General features: G+C 38.3%; 1 protein-coding gene across 2 annotated transcripts in view; it reads left to right on the forward strand.

The window, feature by feature from the left end:
• Nucleotides 1-479: 479 nt before the first annotated feature.
• itga10 (integrin, alpha 10) overlaps nt 480-15,992 on the forward strand; it is a 35,453-nt gene continuing 19,940 nt past the window's right edge. Inside the window, exons 1-7 of one of the 2 annotated variants that reach the window (XM_041987185.1) lie at nt 480-1,008; nt 1,123-1,313; nt 12,428-12,539; nt 12,650-12,759; nt 12,867-12,955; nt 15,209-15,323; nt 15,411-15,538. In XM_041987185.1, coding sequence (XP_041843119.1) covers nt 1,262-1,313; nt 12,428-12,539; nt 12,650-12,759; nt 12,867-12,955; nt 15,209-15,323; nt 15,411-15,538 — 606 coding nt within the window. In that variant the 5' untranslated portion in view covers nt 480-1,008; nt 1,123-1,261. Of the gene's footprint in view, nt 1,314-12,427; nt 12,540-12,649; nt 12,760-12,866; nt 12,956-15,208; nt 15,324-15,410; nt 15,539-15,992 lie in introns of both variants that reach the window. The other variant, XM_041987184.1, reaches the window with a different exon arrangement.

Below are 15,992 nucleotides of genomic sequence, written 5' to 3' on the forward strand. Positions count from 1 at the left end.
GGGTGTTTAGCATTCATGTCTGTACAATCCCCCTTTCTGTCAGTCAAAATATGTTTTGAACCAAAGGCTGATAGTCCACTGTACAGAGCATGCAACCAAACCCCTCTTCCGAATTACTAGTTTTAGACAAAAAAACTTCCAGCGTGACACTTTTTAATCTAAAAGGCAACTAGAAATCAAGAATGATGGATATTTGTTTGAAAATACGGGGCTGTTTTATTAATGTCATGTTTGAAATAGCATGTAGACAGACTGCCTTAGAAAAAGTCTAAATATGAGGTTTTTATCTGTCAAGATCCCGTCTTCAAGAAAGAAATCTAGACCTTAAAAACTTGTAGAGAGGCTATTTTAAAAACTGAGTGTGAGAAGGAGGGAGAGAGGGAGATGTGGGTTTGAGGTTTGTCAGTAAGAACCAGTTATACTCAGCAGTCTGGTGGATGGAGGTGAGCGGGTGGAGGGAGGGAAGTTGTGCGGATAAATGCGCCCTTTCATGACATAGAAATCCGTTACTGGGGGCACATATTTACACCGACAGAGATGCATGGGGTTAGACCTTTTCACTGAACAAGACACTCAAGAATTTACCCGAACCGAATCATGGATAATAAGTTATCGGGGAAACCGCGCACAGCAGTTCAGCTCAAACTTCGGGCTTGAGGGAGCGGAGTTTCAGACACTAAAAATATTTGGTCTTCAAAGACGCGCTCCGGGACTCGTGAGGAATAAACTCTGCTCTTTTTTTTTTTTTTTTTTTTTTTTTTTTTGTTTGTTTGTTTGTTTCCCCTCAATAAGGTGTTACACACGTGGAATGGTTGATTGACTGAACTGCGGAACTTGTTGGATGGGACAGGTGCAGGGATTTTCATGGTGAAATCATGGATCACTGAAGTGTCAAAAACAACTCCTTTCTTGAACCATGAAGACAGTTTAATGCAGACTGGGGAAATTCAGCGGCATTACAGCCGAAAAGGGGCCTCTTGACTATCTTAAAATATTCCCCCCCTCTATGTAAGTTATAATAACTCAAAACCATTTCTGTAAACAAGCAGTTTTAAGTGAGCCATACCCTTACAGTCAACGTGCCAATGCAGCACCTTTTAACTGGATTTTACTCATCTCTAGAGGAAAGACAAGTTTGAAAAGTTTTGGACACAGACGCATTGCATTTCTACCAACTCGAGGGAGACCACTTTGTAAACAGAGAAGAGGAAGAAAAAAAGAGGGAAGGTAAAGACCGACTGCTTTCATTTGGTCTTTATAAATGGAGCTGCACCGATACCTCTTGTGCCTGGAGTTTATTCTCCTTCTTAAAGGTAGGTTTTTGAGTCACCTTTTCAGAATTTGACATTTTTTTCATTTTCAAAGCATGGTAATAATTTATATCTAAGAATAAAAGCACTGAATGTGTTAAAAAATACTGTTTAAACTGTGTAAAATCAACTTCTTGTTCAAGCTTAATGCCTCTTCATTGTCCAGTTTCTCTTCTGCCCCTCAGCACTGTCTCAGTGGGTCATTAACCTGTCCAACCTTAACAGACAACATGTGTCAATAATGGTGTCACATGTGTCTTCCTGAGTACCAGAGAGTTTTATTTTGTGACAGTAAACCACTGACCAGACATTCCTTAGAAGTCTGTGTAGAGAAGAAAAGCAGGCATGCACAGTAAAACACCTGGCCACACTCCACTTGCCAGATAGCTCAAACATATAGAAAACTGAGTCTAGCAAACTAACGGTTTCTGGGTCAATGTCTGATCTTTCTGTAAATCTGTCAATGAAGTAAGCCATGGGGACATATTTCACTTTTGTTGGAGACTTTCAGCTACCAGAGGATGTTTGGAAGAGATAGATTACTATTTCCAGAAGGATTTGGATGCTATGCGAAACATAAATAACAACAAAACGCAACGTTTTGCAAATTCCCCAAACACATGGTTGGATGGTCCAACATATCAAATGCTGAAACTGAGAATTGTTTTGGGAAAAATGCATGCATACATGCATGTTGTTAACTCGCCAGTAATGACACATTAAGAAAATGTAACAAAGTAACCCTTAGTTACATTTGTGTAACAGAACAATTGTTTAATAGCAAAGATATTTAGTAGTTTGACACAATAATAGACTAATAGTAAGGCAAGCTAGTGATAAGTTTACTGATGGTCAAGGTGCCAGTGATATTGTGATTGTATTGGTACACAGGCTATGCAATTACATCAGGAGAAATCTGTGTTTACAAGGAAGAAATCTGTATTTCAAATTAACTATATTTAATCTAGATATTCAATAACTACATACTGAATAGTCTTAATCTTCAGGCAGTGCTAAATTGAAACTTGACATGAGCTTTGCATGTGGCGGACGGTGACATACTGTAAGTGGACCGGTGAGGCTCAGGTGTAACAGGTTGTGGTAGGCATAAACCCAGATGACGAGTTGAAAGAAACGGATACAGGAAGTCAATCTAACATAAATGGACATAAAACAAGCTGGGAGAGACAACAAGGATCTGGTGATGAACAAAGAAAATGTTTACATGTACATAAAGAGAGAAGTAATGAATACAAAACAGGTGAGTGGCGGTCAGTAAGGGAAAGCTGTTACGAAGCAAGAGCAAGAAGAAAAGCTAACTGGTAATAACAAAAGAAATTCAATACAATGACAGAAGTCAAGTAAACTGGAGGTAAAGTGAAGTGATATAAAACACAGTAATCTTAAAGTAAAAAAAAACTAGGCAACAAAAAAAAACAAACAAACCAAGAGACCACAACATTCGCTTACAGTTCAAAAGTCAATAAAAGCATCTTTAATGGTGACATAGAGCCTACAAAATTTGACAAACAACATCTGTTGACAACCAGATGACATTTTCCACTGAAGGTCTTTTTTTGTTTCAGCAAGACAATGCCAAACCACATTTTGCATGTATTACAACAGCAGGTCTGTCGAGTAAAAGTAATGGGTTTTAAATGTATTTGGCATTTATGAAACAAAAATAAAGCACAGAACAGTCAAACTGTTGAATAGGACCTGCTTTCAAACCTGCAATAGATTATACTTTTAAATGCCCATGGTTTAAAAAAGAAATGATGCAGCACAATGGTAAACGTGCTCTGACCCAACTTTTCAGACAATGTTTATTTATATACAGAACAAGTAAAACAACAACATACAACATACTTTATATATATATATATATATATATATATATATATATATATATATATATATAATATTTGGATCTATGTTTACTGAATCTGATACTTAAATGATTTGCAAAACATTGTGCTGTGTTTTTATTTACAGTTTACATACTATCCTAACATTTTTGGAAACGGGGGTGAATGTATCCTCTTCCAAAAGGTTACTAGTTCATCTCTTCTTACAGCTGACAGACCTTGGCAGCTGTGAAACAGGACCTCACCGATCTTATCATCCCTTTCCATCGCTTCGACTTGAAGTCTAAAGTTCCTGTAATAAGGGTCTTGTGCCATGTGTGTTTTTGCTATGGAGCGCGAAGATCAGCTGCCCTCCAGTGCTCATGTTCACTGCGGCAGACCGGTCTCAAACACCTCATTGAGCCATTCCCTCTAGCCAGAAAGAAAGTGAATAAAAAGACTATTGTTGTCTACCAAAACTGTTTCAAAGTGAGACTGATAAGAAGTGGGGGGCTGCTGTGTTATAGCATTCAGCCATGAAACAGAATGAGATCAACTGCCTGACAGATTGGGTTGTATGTTAAGGATATGTTCATTTTCTTAGTGCTCCAGATGACAATTGGTCTCTAAAGTTAATCTGTAGATTGAACTGTTGGTATTTGTGGCAAATTGTCAAGTAATTATTCATGCTGGTCTTTTTAATGCTTATTTTAAAAAACAAAGGAATATACTGAGGTACATACTGTACTTGGACTTACAGGCACATATTCTTATTTAGAAACACGAGATGCCTTATAAAGCGTGTGATTAGACTTTACACATTACACTACATTACCTGTTAAAATCAAGCATGAACAAGCTAACACATTTTACTTTAAATTGCACAGTAGCTTATATAATTTCAGTGTTTGTATTCTTGCCAGGCATGTGGGTTTGTATCATACATGAGCATGTAGGTGAGTGAGTATGCGTGTAATGTTAATGGTTTCACCAGAGCTCCCCTGATGCAGACAGCAGGCCTCCCATGTCTGTTATGCTTTACTGAGATGTCAAACACAGGTGTGTGCGCTTGTGTTTGTGTTTAACTTTGTTTCAGCAGCCATTCAAAGATCCATGTTATTGTTCTCTCTGCTACCTTCTTGGTTTTTTGCTCTCCCATAATTTGATCGCTCTCAATCCCGCTCCCCCTTCATTGTCCACCCCCATTCCCCACGAGAGGGTGACAGAGATGAGAACAGAACATGACTGAGATAATGGTGAGAAAGCCTGTAAAGGAGGTAAAAGTACAGAGGAGTGAGTGGGAAGCATTATGAGTCATTAATAGATGATAGAAACAGACAGTAGAGAAGATATCTCAATGCAGGACATTGCTTAGTCAGGAGTTTAGGTTGATGAGACTAAGAAACATACAAAGACTTGTTTACATGGAAAATATCCAATTAAGGCATTATACATGCACATTACGGTGCATAAGGTGACAAACGCTGTCTTTTCTCTGTAGTGCATTAAACAATAATGACAAGTAAAGTTAATTTTCCTCAATATTTACACAGATACATGAACATGCCACACAATCACAACCATTCGCATCCAGCAGCAGTAGCACCCAGAGACGAGCATGTGGTTGAGGGAATCTGGACTTAGTTTGGCATGATGAATTCTTGCCACCATCTGTCATTGCAATGACTGGTCACACAGACTCACACAGTGTCTTATACAAACCTCAGTGAAAATGGAACCAGGCAAAGGACAGGAAAAGGAAAACAGAGAACAATGCTATTGTTTGGTAAAAGCCAGAAGGCTTGAGAAGAAGGATAGGGCTTGTGGTGAAGTTAGCGTATCTGCATGTGTGTTATAAAAGTGGGAGAAAAACTAAAAGGAGCAATTTATGGTGTATGGAAGAATGAGCGAATAGAAAGATAAAAGAGCAAATCAGTAGGAGGGGTTGTTATCAGAGGCCTGACTTGTTGTGGTAAGAAATTTGGAATTGAAGTGTGGGTGATGTTACCACAAGAGAAAACAGAAACTTTTTACGACAGTGTTTATAATATGGGTGGTGGGTGCAACAGTGGAGAATAACTACTTGCAGAAAGGATGGAAAGATAGATTTTTATTCTGTCTGACAATAAAACAAAAGATTTAGTATTAAAGAATTATTCAGTCCTTGTTAATACTTGGTTAAGTGCACTAACCTTTTGCTTAGAATCAAATAGTTGTATAAATCTTATAATTGTCTTTCGAGGTTTAGATATAAAGTAAAGGAGACTTAGAAGCTAATACTGATCTGCATCATGAGTTAAAGTGACACTAAACAGACAAATTGCCATGCTAGCTGCTCTGTGATTTTGTACTTGCGCAAAATGCTAATACTGGCATGCTAACATTGTGAGACTCTCTGACATTATGTTTCATTCTGATACTTGTTTAGTGCTGTGTGTGCATTTAGTTATGTAGTGCATGAATTTAAAACAGAAATGTTTGTTAGAATTGGACATGTACTTGGCTTTAACCTCAGCATGTGTTGCATGTCACACACATTTTGACTGAATGATAGCACAAGATGGAAAATCAGGGGGTCATCAAAGTAACTTGTCTTGAGGGAAAACATGAAAAAAAATATGAAACTTTACAGTTACCCACCAGAGCAATCAAGTTAAGTATAAATCATTAATGTTAATCTCAAAGTCCCATGGCAATTCACTTTATAGTTGCTGTGAAACTTCATCTGTATCAAGGTGGACTGAAAAAGCAGGCCTCCATATCTATCTCTAGAGCTGTGTTTCTGTGTAATTCAAAACTCCATCTTTGTAGCTATGAATCAACAGATGAGAAAATCAGGACATGAGACAAGGAGAAATTACTATGACTTACTTGAATAAGTTTGATGAGACTTCCAGGAAAAAAAAAAGTGCAAGGAAAAGTGAAAGAACAGGTAAAAGAAACTGGACTGTGAGAAAAGCAGGAGCAGATATGGAAAAGAAACCTCAAACATATCCAGTTTCCTTCTAAACAGAGTAGAATCCCCTCTGACTGGCCTGGATGAGGTAACTGTGTTTGTGTGTGTGTGTTCAGTGTGTATTTGTGGAAATGTGCTTGAGTAGCTGGTGCATAATCACAGCAGCAGTGATCTGGTTGTGTTCCCAGCCCTAGACTTCTTTTCTCCAGTTAAATCACAGAGTTACAACAAGACAGTAGTGGATGATGCACTGGAAGACTGCTAAATTTTAGGTCAGGTTGAATTCATTTAGAAACCATTATATTAACTAGAAGCCCTCAGAGAGCGCTGACCTCCACCAAGCCATAGGGTCACTCACCTGATAAAACCCCTAAAATGCCCAACAGCCCACCCAGTATCCCCTATATTTTCAACCTTTTGTTTCACCAGATCCAGAATGTCAACATGATCCAGGTCAAACAACATCTACCATGATGCCATCTAGTATTTTTTTTTATTGCCAATGATTCTGGGCATTATCTGATGAGTTAGAAGCTGTAATGGCAAAATTATCCTGATCTCCCCATAGTAAAAAATCCTTAAACAAATTCCTAGATCTAGATGGTGATCCAGATCACCCCTGAAATGTAATCAATTGTTCCTTTCTTCTATTTCCTACATTTCCTGAAAATGTAATCAAAATCTGTCCATAACTTCTTATGTTATGTTGCTACAGACAGATAAACAAACTAACGCTGTCAAAAACATTAAAAAAATGAACAGAAGCAGAAGAATGAATACAGAATAAACTCTGACTATGTTCCAACAAATGAATGAGGAGGACTCAGATGAGGGAGGAATTATCAGCTCCTCTTACTACAACAGGACCAAGTTAGGAGTAGATATCCATGACAAGCATGTTTCATGTGTTTAGACACAACTTGCCAACACATTTTCATTGTGATGCACCTGTGTTGCATAGTGGTGAGCACAGGTGGCAAAAGTCAAACACAATTAAAGCACAAGAGTCACTCGCTGAACACAACAACTCAAAATTGATTTCACCCTTGGCTAATAACCTCGAAATGGGCAGGTTTTTGTTATGCTCTTGACATAAGCCATTTAGCCTGCTAGAAACAATAAACATTTATTTCTACAGCTTCATGTCCTGAGCATTGTGTTTTCTATTTTTCTATGTAGTGTTTAGTGACTGCTCAGTCATGTTTTTAATTTTGATTGACTCGGGGCACGATTTGACAACATAGTTCAGTTTTGGGCACAGATTAAACTGTTTTGAGGTGAGAGTTTGGTTTTGCAAGAAGAGTCTGAGGTTTTGTGAATGTAGCTTGAAAAGTGGGTTTTGTGGTTCAGTTTAGAGAAAAGGAGAGAAGCTTTTGAGAAATGTGTCTTAGCAATTGACAAAAACTGTAAGATGATTTTGTTCAGAAAGATGTTAAAGGGCTAAATTTAAGATCTGCTGTTTTAACCACTGAAGAAAACCAATTAACCACCTAATAAAACAGCTGTTTTATTGACGTGTTGTCATCACTTCATCATAACTTTGTAAAGAGTTCCCTGCTAACCATTGTTCCCCCCCTAACTCGTTCTCATAGATCAGACTTACTGGGTTTAATGGGTTTCTATATCATAACAGAACCTCAGTGATGTGAAAGCAGAGCAGCTTACCAGAGCCTCTACCATCATCATCATCCACAGCAGCTGATGAAGGTTCTGCTGTGGTTGAACAAACATCTGAGTCAGCGTTAGTTAGCTGGGCTGCCGATCTACCAACTTTTTTGGACCAGTCAGACCAATAAATAAATGATGTCATCCCAAAAATCATGTCAAACTACAGGGAAAATGCCCGCCCGGCATGCCAGGGGGCCAGTCTGTGCCGGCTGCAGTAAATGCTTGGGTCCTCTACTGGAACTACGTTGATGCCAGAATGACCCAGCATGTGTTCATTTTTGAGCTGTCAATGTGCCATACAATAAATCAATATCAGCTGACATCCAGCGCTCTGTTTCTTTACTTCAACATTATATGATGCTTTTTTTTGGCTAATTGTTCCCCCTAAAATATTTGACAGAAATATAAATAAATTTGAAAAGATGATTTACTTAGTTATTTGTTAGCTCATTGGTGAATGTTGTAAGCTAATAAGTATGTGACATTTTCTGTTTGAAAGACAAAATCCCCCATGTTAATCCATTAATTATTTATGTATTAAAGTTGGATCCAGGTGGTGATCCGGATCATCCTCAAAGTCTAATCACTTGTTCCTTATTCCATTTCAGAGATTTCCTGAAAATTTAAAATCCTTCCATTACTTTCTGAGGTATGGTGCTAACAAACAGATGAAAACATAACCTCCGCCTTGGCAGAGGTAATAAAACATTATGCACACACTGTTTTACAGGGCAAAATATAACACACAGTAAACGCACAAATGGAAAAAGTAAAAGTAGCCATGGCATGATCCTTTCCATTAATTTTATTCTGAACCTTGATGCCCTTTAGATCATCTTGGCACCCACCATAACTCCAAATACATTGTAATTACTTCACATCAAGGGAAATCTTTCTCCCAGAGCAGAGGTCTGCAACTTTTACAATCCAAAGAGTCATTTTTCCCTCAGCCCAGCCAATTAAAACCCATTTAAAGCCACAAATGTTATATGACCTTCTGAAAAACAACTATTTATAATATTTTATAAATATCTACAATTGGAAATGTGTTGCCATTTTTGAGAACCACAATCTTATTTCTACTTTAAGGTTTTAAAATAAAGAAAAACAAAATAAACCTTTGCAAAAAGGTGATATACTGTATACATTGTATTTTATAAAATGTAGATATTTGTGGAAAGTTATTTAAAAGAAAACTCATTGTTTCCAACCTAATAACAAGAAAAATAGATCTGAAAAAAATATTGTTTTGGAAATTCAATGCAAGTATTCCATGAAGATAAAAAAACAATCTAAAACCTGCAGTTGTAATAATATGTATATTTAAAAATTAGTTTGTTCTATCATTTTTAAGAAGTGTTATTAAGAGCCAGTGTGGAAGGTCCAAAGACCCGCTTGCAGCTCCAAAGCCACAGGATAAGGCTTCTTTCTCAGAGGAAGCACCCTCCTGAAAGTGAGAAGATTTGGGGGAAGTGCAATAATACTTCCTTGGGAGAGAGGGTGGGGGAGAGGATGAGGGTGACTTTTAAATGCACACTACTCCTGTCACCAATCAGCAAGCTACCACAACTCATAAATAAGGGAAACTTTTTACAAACATGAGCAATAAGATGATAAGGTGTAAAACAAACATTTGTACCCAAGCTGTAAGAAACAAGCATGCAGGCGTACGGCTAGAATGAGACCATCACACCATGCTGAGGTTAAAGCCAAATACATGACAGTCCCATCCGTGCACACAAACCAGTTGGGACTCTGTGGACTTGCACATGGTTTTAATATTATGGTTTGGGTCAGCAGCTTTCCATGCATGTGCTTTTAATAATTTAAATTTTAGTGTGAATAACAGCAATTATCCTACTGAGTTCGTCCCCAAAATAGGCTTACATGTTATTCTTCTACTCCTTTCGTTTTTCTCTTATTTTTCTGCTGTGCATGCATGTGTGTGTGTTTTAAAAGCAAATTGCACAAATTCTGCCTGGTTTATTACTTGTGGCACAAGGTCAGTCACAAAGAGCCCAAGTGGACCCTTGTGGATTGGTGTGCATGACGAAATTTAGGTCACACTGACCTTGTGCACAAGTGGATGCAGAAACCATGAGGCAGGCTTTGACTGCCAATGGGTTGTGCACGTTGAGAAGCCACTGGATGGAGACCTCTCTTCTGCCATCTACACTCACCCCAAGGCCAATTCCTCAGAGCAGGGAGGAATTAATGATTTTGGCTGGAAATGGTGTTGGGAAGCAGGGTCATCTGGTGGGTAGGGTGGTCCCGACTGCATGCAGTGTATTTCTCATAAGGGCAACCATCATTGCCTGCCTGGTGACAGACCTTGGCCTATGGCTGCCAAGTATAGAAGTGGTAAAAGGACAATACAGTGGCAGACACCCACATGCCTCAGGAGACTTACTCAAAACACACAGGGCAGACTAACTATTTGGATGTTTGCAACAGCTACGAACATTAGCCAACAGCTGGGATAAGAGAGAAAGAGGGACTTTCAAATTGGATTATTGGGCACATTATGTTTTTGTGTGTTTATTTTTATATAAATTTGAAGGATCTACCAGGTTTCAAATAGGACAAATGTACATATTCACCTGGTTTTCGTAGACTGGCCGACTAATTGTGATGAAAGCACTAGCAACCCCTGACTTGTCTGATTACTTTCCCTTTCATAATAATCTTTGATTCAAACAGAAACCAGCAAGTCTCTGCTTTGTTCATTACCAAAACACATGCAAGAACCTTAATACTAAAAATATTTCCTCATGTTGAGAACTCCCAGTGAAGCACAGACCCTAGTGCGATTTAGAGCAGGTTGCCACCATTACACTCTTCACATAGCTTAAAAGAGTTCAAAAGTACTTTCCACAATGAAGTGACCATTAAATGGAAAAAACAGGGAGCTCTTCGGGAATCTGAGAAGCAACATATGTCCTCCTTTGAGAATCATCACTTTCAGATGACCATTTAATGCTTTGTTTTTGTAAAATACTTCATGGTTATTTCAGAGAAGAGGGTCAAAAGCTGCAGACAAGCTATGAAATCTTAATGCAGGCCAGACTGCCTTAAAAGGAAACTAATTTTACACATTTATGTCTATTTTCTGGTCTTGGGTTGCATAAGTGGCATCAGATGGACCTGAGATGGGAACTAAAGATTACAACTCTGAAATCAAAAATGACTCTGGAAATGTAGAGTTAAAGGTGCTGGACCTAATCTGCCTACAGCGTGTTTCAGTTTATGGCTGGCAGCTCAAAGCTACATTAGCTGTTATTGACAAAACCAAACCTATTCAAATCTGGAGGGTCGTGCTGGGTTGTATTAGGTGTGGTGACAGACCCTACTTACCCTCACCACAATAATCAATCACAGCTAGCACAAGCCTATCCCAAATGGCCTGAGGTCCAGTTGCATTGTGGGTAATTCATGCTTCAGGTACTGAAGAGGACTACTGACTGCATAGAAATTAGTTTGATAATATTTATTTGAACTGTGCATCAATTTTTAAGCTGTCCATCATAAAGTTGATGAGTTACGGCAAAGCAGTGATGGATCAATGAGGTAATCTTGAAGTGTGAATGAAGAATGGGTCATTTTCCAAATGACATGAGCAAATTTATCATAAGTATCAATGTCTGTGTTGCTGCTAGTGATCAGTCAATTATGTACTGTTAAAGTAATTAGCCTCTATTCCCTGTTTTGTTTTGTTCTGATCATCAAAACAAACTGTGAATACATGTATGCCAACATTTCGGTTCAGCTTAATGTTTGCTGCTCAGTAATCTGCCTTCCATCATGTTGCTTTCAGTCTCTCAGTGCATATGAAGGGCAGGCTTATGTGTCTTAACAGGGAACGTACTATACTTTTGAGTTTTTCTAACCCACACCCTTCCTCACTTTGCTTCTCTTTTCTCCCTCTTTCCCCTCAGACTGAACTCCCTTTTTCTTCAGAGGTTGTCTTTGGTCATATTGTTTATCTATGTTTTTGACCCCCTCTCTCTTGCTTCAACCTCCCTCTCATAAAAATAATAATCTGACTCAGCACTAGAATGAACCACAGTTTTGTAGTTTCCAACCTGATATTTTGGCCAGTTTTTCACCAATTTTAATTGCTGATGAATAACTCTTTTCCAAAGAAAGAACATCTAAAGAAATATGGATTTGCTTTCTCGCCAGTAATTTGATGAGAAGATGGGGCTATTCCATCTACATCAAAAATATGAAATTATCAAGAAATAACCCCAAATTACAGCAGCATGCCATTTTTATGCAAAGATTTTTGCATGGTTAAAAAACAGTGTGACACGGCATGCTCATCTGCAGTCCTGTAGAGGTTTCGATTTTAAACATTTCAACTTATGCATTGCTTTAGCAGAAAAATCAGGGTCACCATTGTCCTGCTGGAAATTGAGCCTTCATACCAGTCTCAAATCTGGAAGAATAAAACAGGTTTTCCTCAAGAATTTCCCTGAAATTAGCACCAATATAAGTCCTCTAGGTGTCTTGAAAAATATTTAACATATTTGGTATCTCTGCTCAAAATCAAGGCATTCTGTGAAATACATCAATGCCTGACTTTAACTTAATGTGTTTATGTGTAACCTGGGTAATACTTTAACTTTCTTTGTTGCATTTTGCAGAGTTGTGTCAATGTTTCAATATTGATGTAAAGCATCCACGCATCTTCACCGGCCCAAAAGATGCCTTGTTTGGCTTCTCTGTCTTACAGCATGATGCAGATGGAGAGAAATCGTAAGTGTGTTTGAGGGGAAAAAAATAACTAAAAGAAAGGAATAAGACACTATTTTTAAAGAAGGAGGTCAGATTATGTCTGGATGATAATTAAATCCATTTTTTTGAAGGATGCTAGTTGGTGCTCCGTGGGATGGGCCACCCAACAACAGGAAAGGAGATGTGTACAAATGTGTTGTAGGAGATGTGAAGAACTCAGACTGTACCAAAGTCAATCTAGGTAATAGAAAAGAAATCCTGATTTAAATTAATTTCTCTAAAATTAAATGATTAAGATTTACATTTGTAAACACTAAAGTGTTGAGCTGCTCTGTCTGCCTGTCTTAGGTGAAACTGCTCTCCAGAACATCTCTAAAAATCTGAGAAATTCTCATCTGGGAATGACCCTAACACCAGAATCACCTGATGGCTTCCTGGTAAGTGGTTTCAAGTACTGAAAATAGGGTTTTGATGTTGCTACGTAGGCACTGTGCTGGTGTGTGGTAGCCTGAAGAAAAGTGGTTAGACCAGGTTTGTTTGTTTGAAAGAAGCTTAATGAATCCGCTCTCATGGTGTGCTTCTATTTAACTTACGTGAAGTGGTTAAATCTTCCACTTCCTTCCCCTCCTTTTTGAGATTCATATACACATTTAAAAGTATAACAGAAAAAGTAACAACTTTCTTACAGAAAGCAAATTCCTTTATGTATTCATGAACCACATCTACAAAATTATTCAAAAAGATAAAATTACATATGCAATTCTACCGTCCAAAATTAACTTTATGGCTCACCTACCACAATAGATGAGCCAAAATGGACTGAAATATGATTTGTTTCTGTAAATATGATGTTTGACTTTTCTCTTAACCCCAAACTGGGTTAAGCAGGTAAGAAAAATGGATGGACTTTTGACGTTTTAAAATTATTTTCATTTTGCATTGTGCGGTAAGTGGTACACCATTATACCACAGTGGTTTCACTTTTTATATTACTGGTAAATATATTAATATTTCTTTTGTGATGAATGAAAATGAATAAAATAAATTTTAAAATATCTATTAACACAATAAACCTTAAAATAAATATCTGGCAATAATTTAAAATCCTATAAACAAATTGTGTTTGCCAGCCCAACACTGTAAATAAGAAATTGTTTTTAATGTTTTGCCTGGTAAAATAAAAGTCACATAAATAAATTCCCCAGGGTCCAAATGTATCTTTGGATTATCCATTTAATAGAGTTTAAACTCAAATGTACTCTATTATTGCACTAATATTCACTCTTTATCAGCTAGAACCAGAGGTTTGTTATTCAGCTTGTTGATTACAATTATTGATCAGTTACCAAATTATTGCTGATTATTTTTTTTTATTATTTAAACTTACAGTTTCAATTTATGTAAAATTTCAGCTGAAGGTTTCACTTATTGAGTTTGGTCAGGTCCACATAGGCCACATATCAGGGCTGTGCATCTACACTCAGGGCTCTAATTTTGCTTTAGGTGCATAGATATGGTCCTTTGTTGGTATGTGGGAAGTCAGTCAAACCACTTAAGTCTGCAAAACACTGTTTTATGACACCAGCCCATTTTAAGCTGAAGTTTCAAGTTCATACTTCTGATAATCACTTATTTTAGCTCTCTGGTTCTAATTCATCCAATCATGAACCTTCTGGGTAGCCTTAGCCAGGAGGCAGTAGTGTGTGAGTATGTGCTGAGCAAGTGCGCTTTCGTGTTTCAGTTTCTGCCAGGATTTTAGTGCTACTTCGGGTGTGGAGTCGTGTACAGTTCACAAATGCTTGCCAGCTCAGGCCACTTTAGTGTGAGTGTGTCTAAATGTGTGTGCGTGTGTCCATGAGTGTTTATGTTAACCCCAGTGGTCAGGTCTATAACAGGATCGGAATGCGTCTCCAGCCTTTTGTTAATGACAGACTAACCAAAAGCCATAGCACCTCTTTTGCTTTTCTCCATCCTCTCCTTCCGTGGTTTTTCTCATCTCTCTCTCCATCTCGTCTTCACTGCCTGTCTGTGCGCCAGAGAAGAAACCCACCCATAATGACAGGGCGAGAAAAACCAGGATGTTTCTCTTTCTGTCATTCTACCCCCATTTCACCCCCACTTTCAGTCTGCTTCTTTTGTCTTTCTATGGCTGAATTTCTCTTTTATATCCTTCCTTCAAATTCTCCCTTCATTCTTTCCTCTGAGTATGAAAACCAAATATACAATATGCTTTGAAGACAGAAATATTTTTATAGGATGCCCCCTAAACCCCCCTACTCACCCACCCTACATTTAGCACAATCAGAATTAAATTGCTTTGCTGGTTTTGTGTTCCAGCTCTGTTAAACCACTCTTGACAACGGTGACTGCCAGCATGTCAACAATAGTCTCCCTCTCTCTGTCTCCCTCATTTTGTCCTCAAAACCACACTGTTGTAGTTTTTCCATGACTTATTCCCTCTCATGACTTGTTTTCTTTTTGTTCCCTTCTGCTGTTATTGTGTGTGTGTGGGACACTGAGCCACATTTGTGTGTGTTTAAACTCTGTGATAACAACCAAAACACCAGATCTTGCATGCAAAACATATACTTTGAAATATAAACTACTCAAATTAACCGTAGATACTCCTGAAATTGCTTCAACTGATAAACAGATGCTGTTGTGTGTTTGTGTGTGCTTCTGTTTGGCAGGCATGCGCCCCACTTTGGTCACAGGAGTGCGGTACATCTATGTTCAGCACTGGCATCTGTGCTTCTGTCAGCGATGATCTAGAACCAAGGGAGACCATCGCTCCAACCGTGAAAAGTAACCACATATTTGCACACTTATACATACACTGAGGCAAAGAGTTGTGCTGCAAAGGCCTGATTTAACTAACTGAAATATTGGCAGGGTGTTCCACATACATGGACATTGTGATCGTGCTTGATGGCTCCAATAGTATCTACCCCTGGTCTGAGGTCCAGAACTTCCTCAGCAACATCCTCAGCAAATTCCACATAAGCTCGGACCAGATGCAGGTATAACTGCAAGTTGATATGTGTTAGCTCTGCCTGTAAATATTAGTTACATTGGTAATGGAAACTTGTGGGTTTGAACTTGAGTAAGTCTCTCACTGAAATCACTGGAATGCCTTTGCAGTTGCCCAGCACAGGAAAACAAGTTAGTCCTTAGAGTGAAAACATGGAGTGACATTTTAAGAGGAAATTAGTCAAATATGGCCAGAATAAATTGCTGAAATAATATGAAGGGATATGAGTCCTGGAGGTTGAGGAGGAATGGAAGTTGTAGCGAAAGTGTGTAGGGGCATTAATCTGAGCCACACAACAAGGGGAGTGCGAGGGGGTTTGTGTTATGAAAAGGGAGGGTGGGGGTTAGCAGGGAATGTGAGGTGAAGAGGAAATTCCTCTGGTTTTTGAATGAATTCAAAAATTCCCCAAGTGTGCTGTTTGCTTTAAAAACAGGATTGGTACT

The sequence above is a fragment of the Melanotaenia boesemani genome, chromosome 6 (assembly GCF_017639745.1).
Source record: "Melanotaenia boesemani isolate fMelBoe1 chromosome 6, fMelBoe1.pri, whole genome shotgun sequence".
NCBI lineage: Eukaryota > Metazoa > Chordata > Actinopteri > Atheriniformes > Melanotaeniidae > Melanotaenia > Melanotaenia boesemani.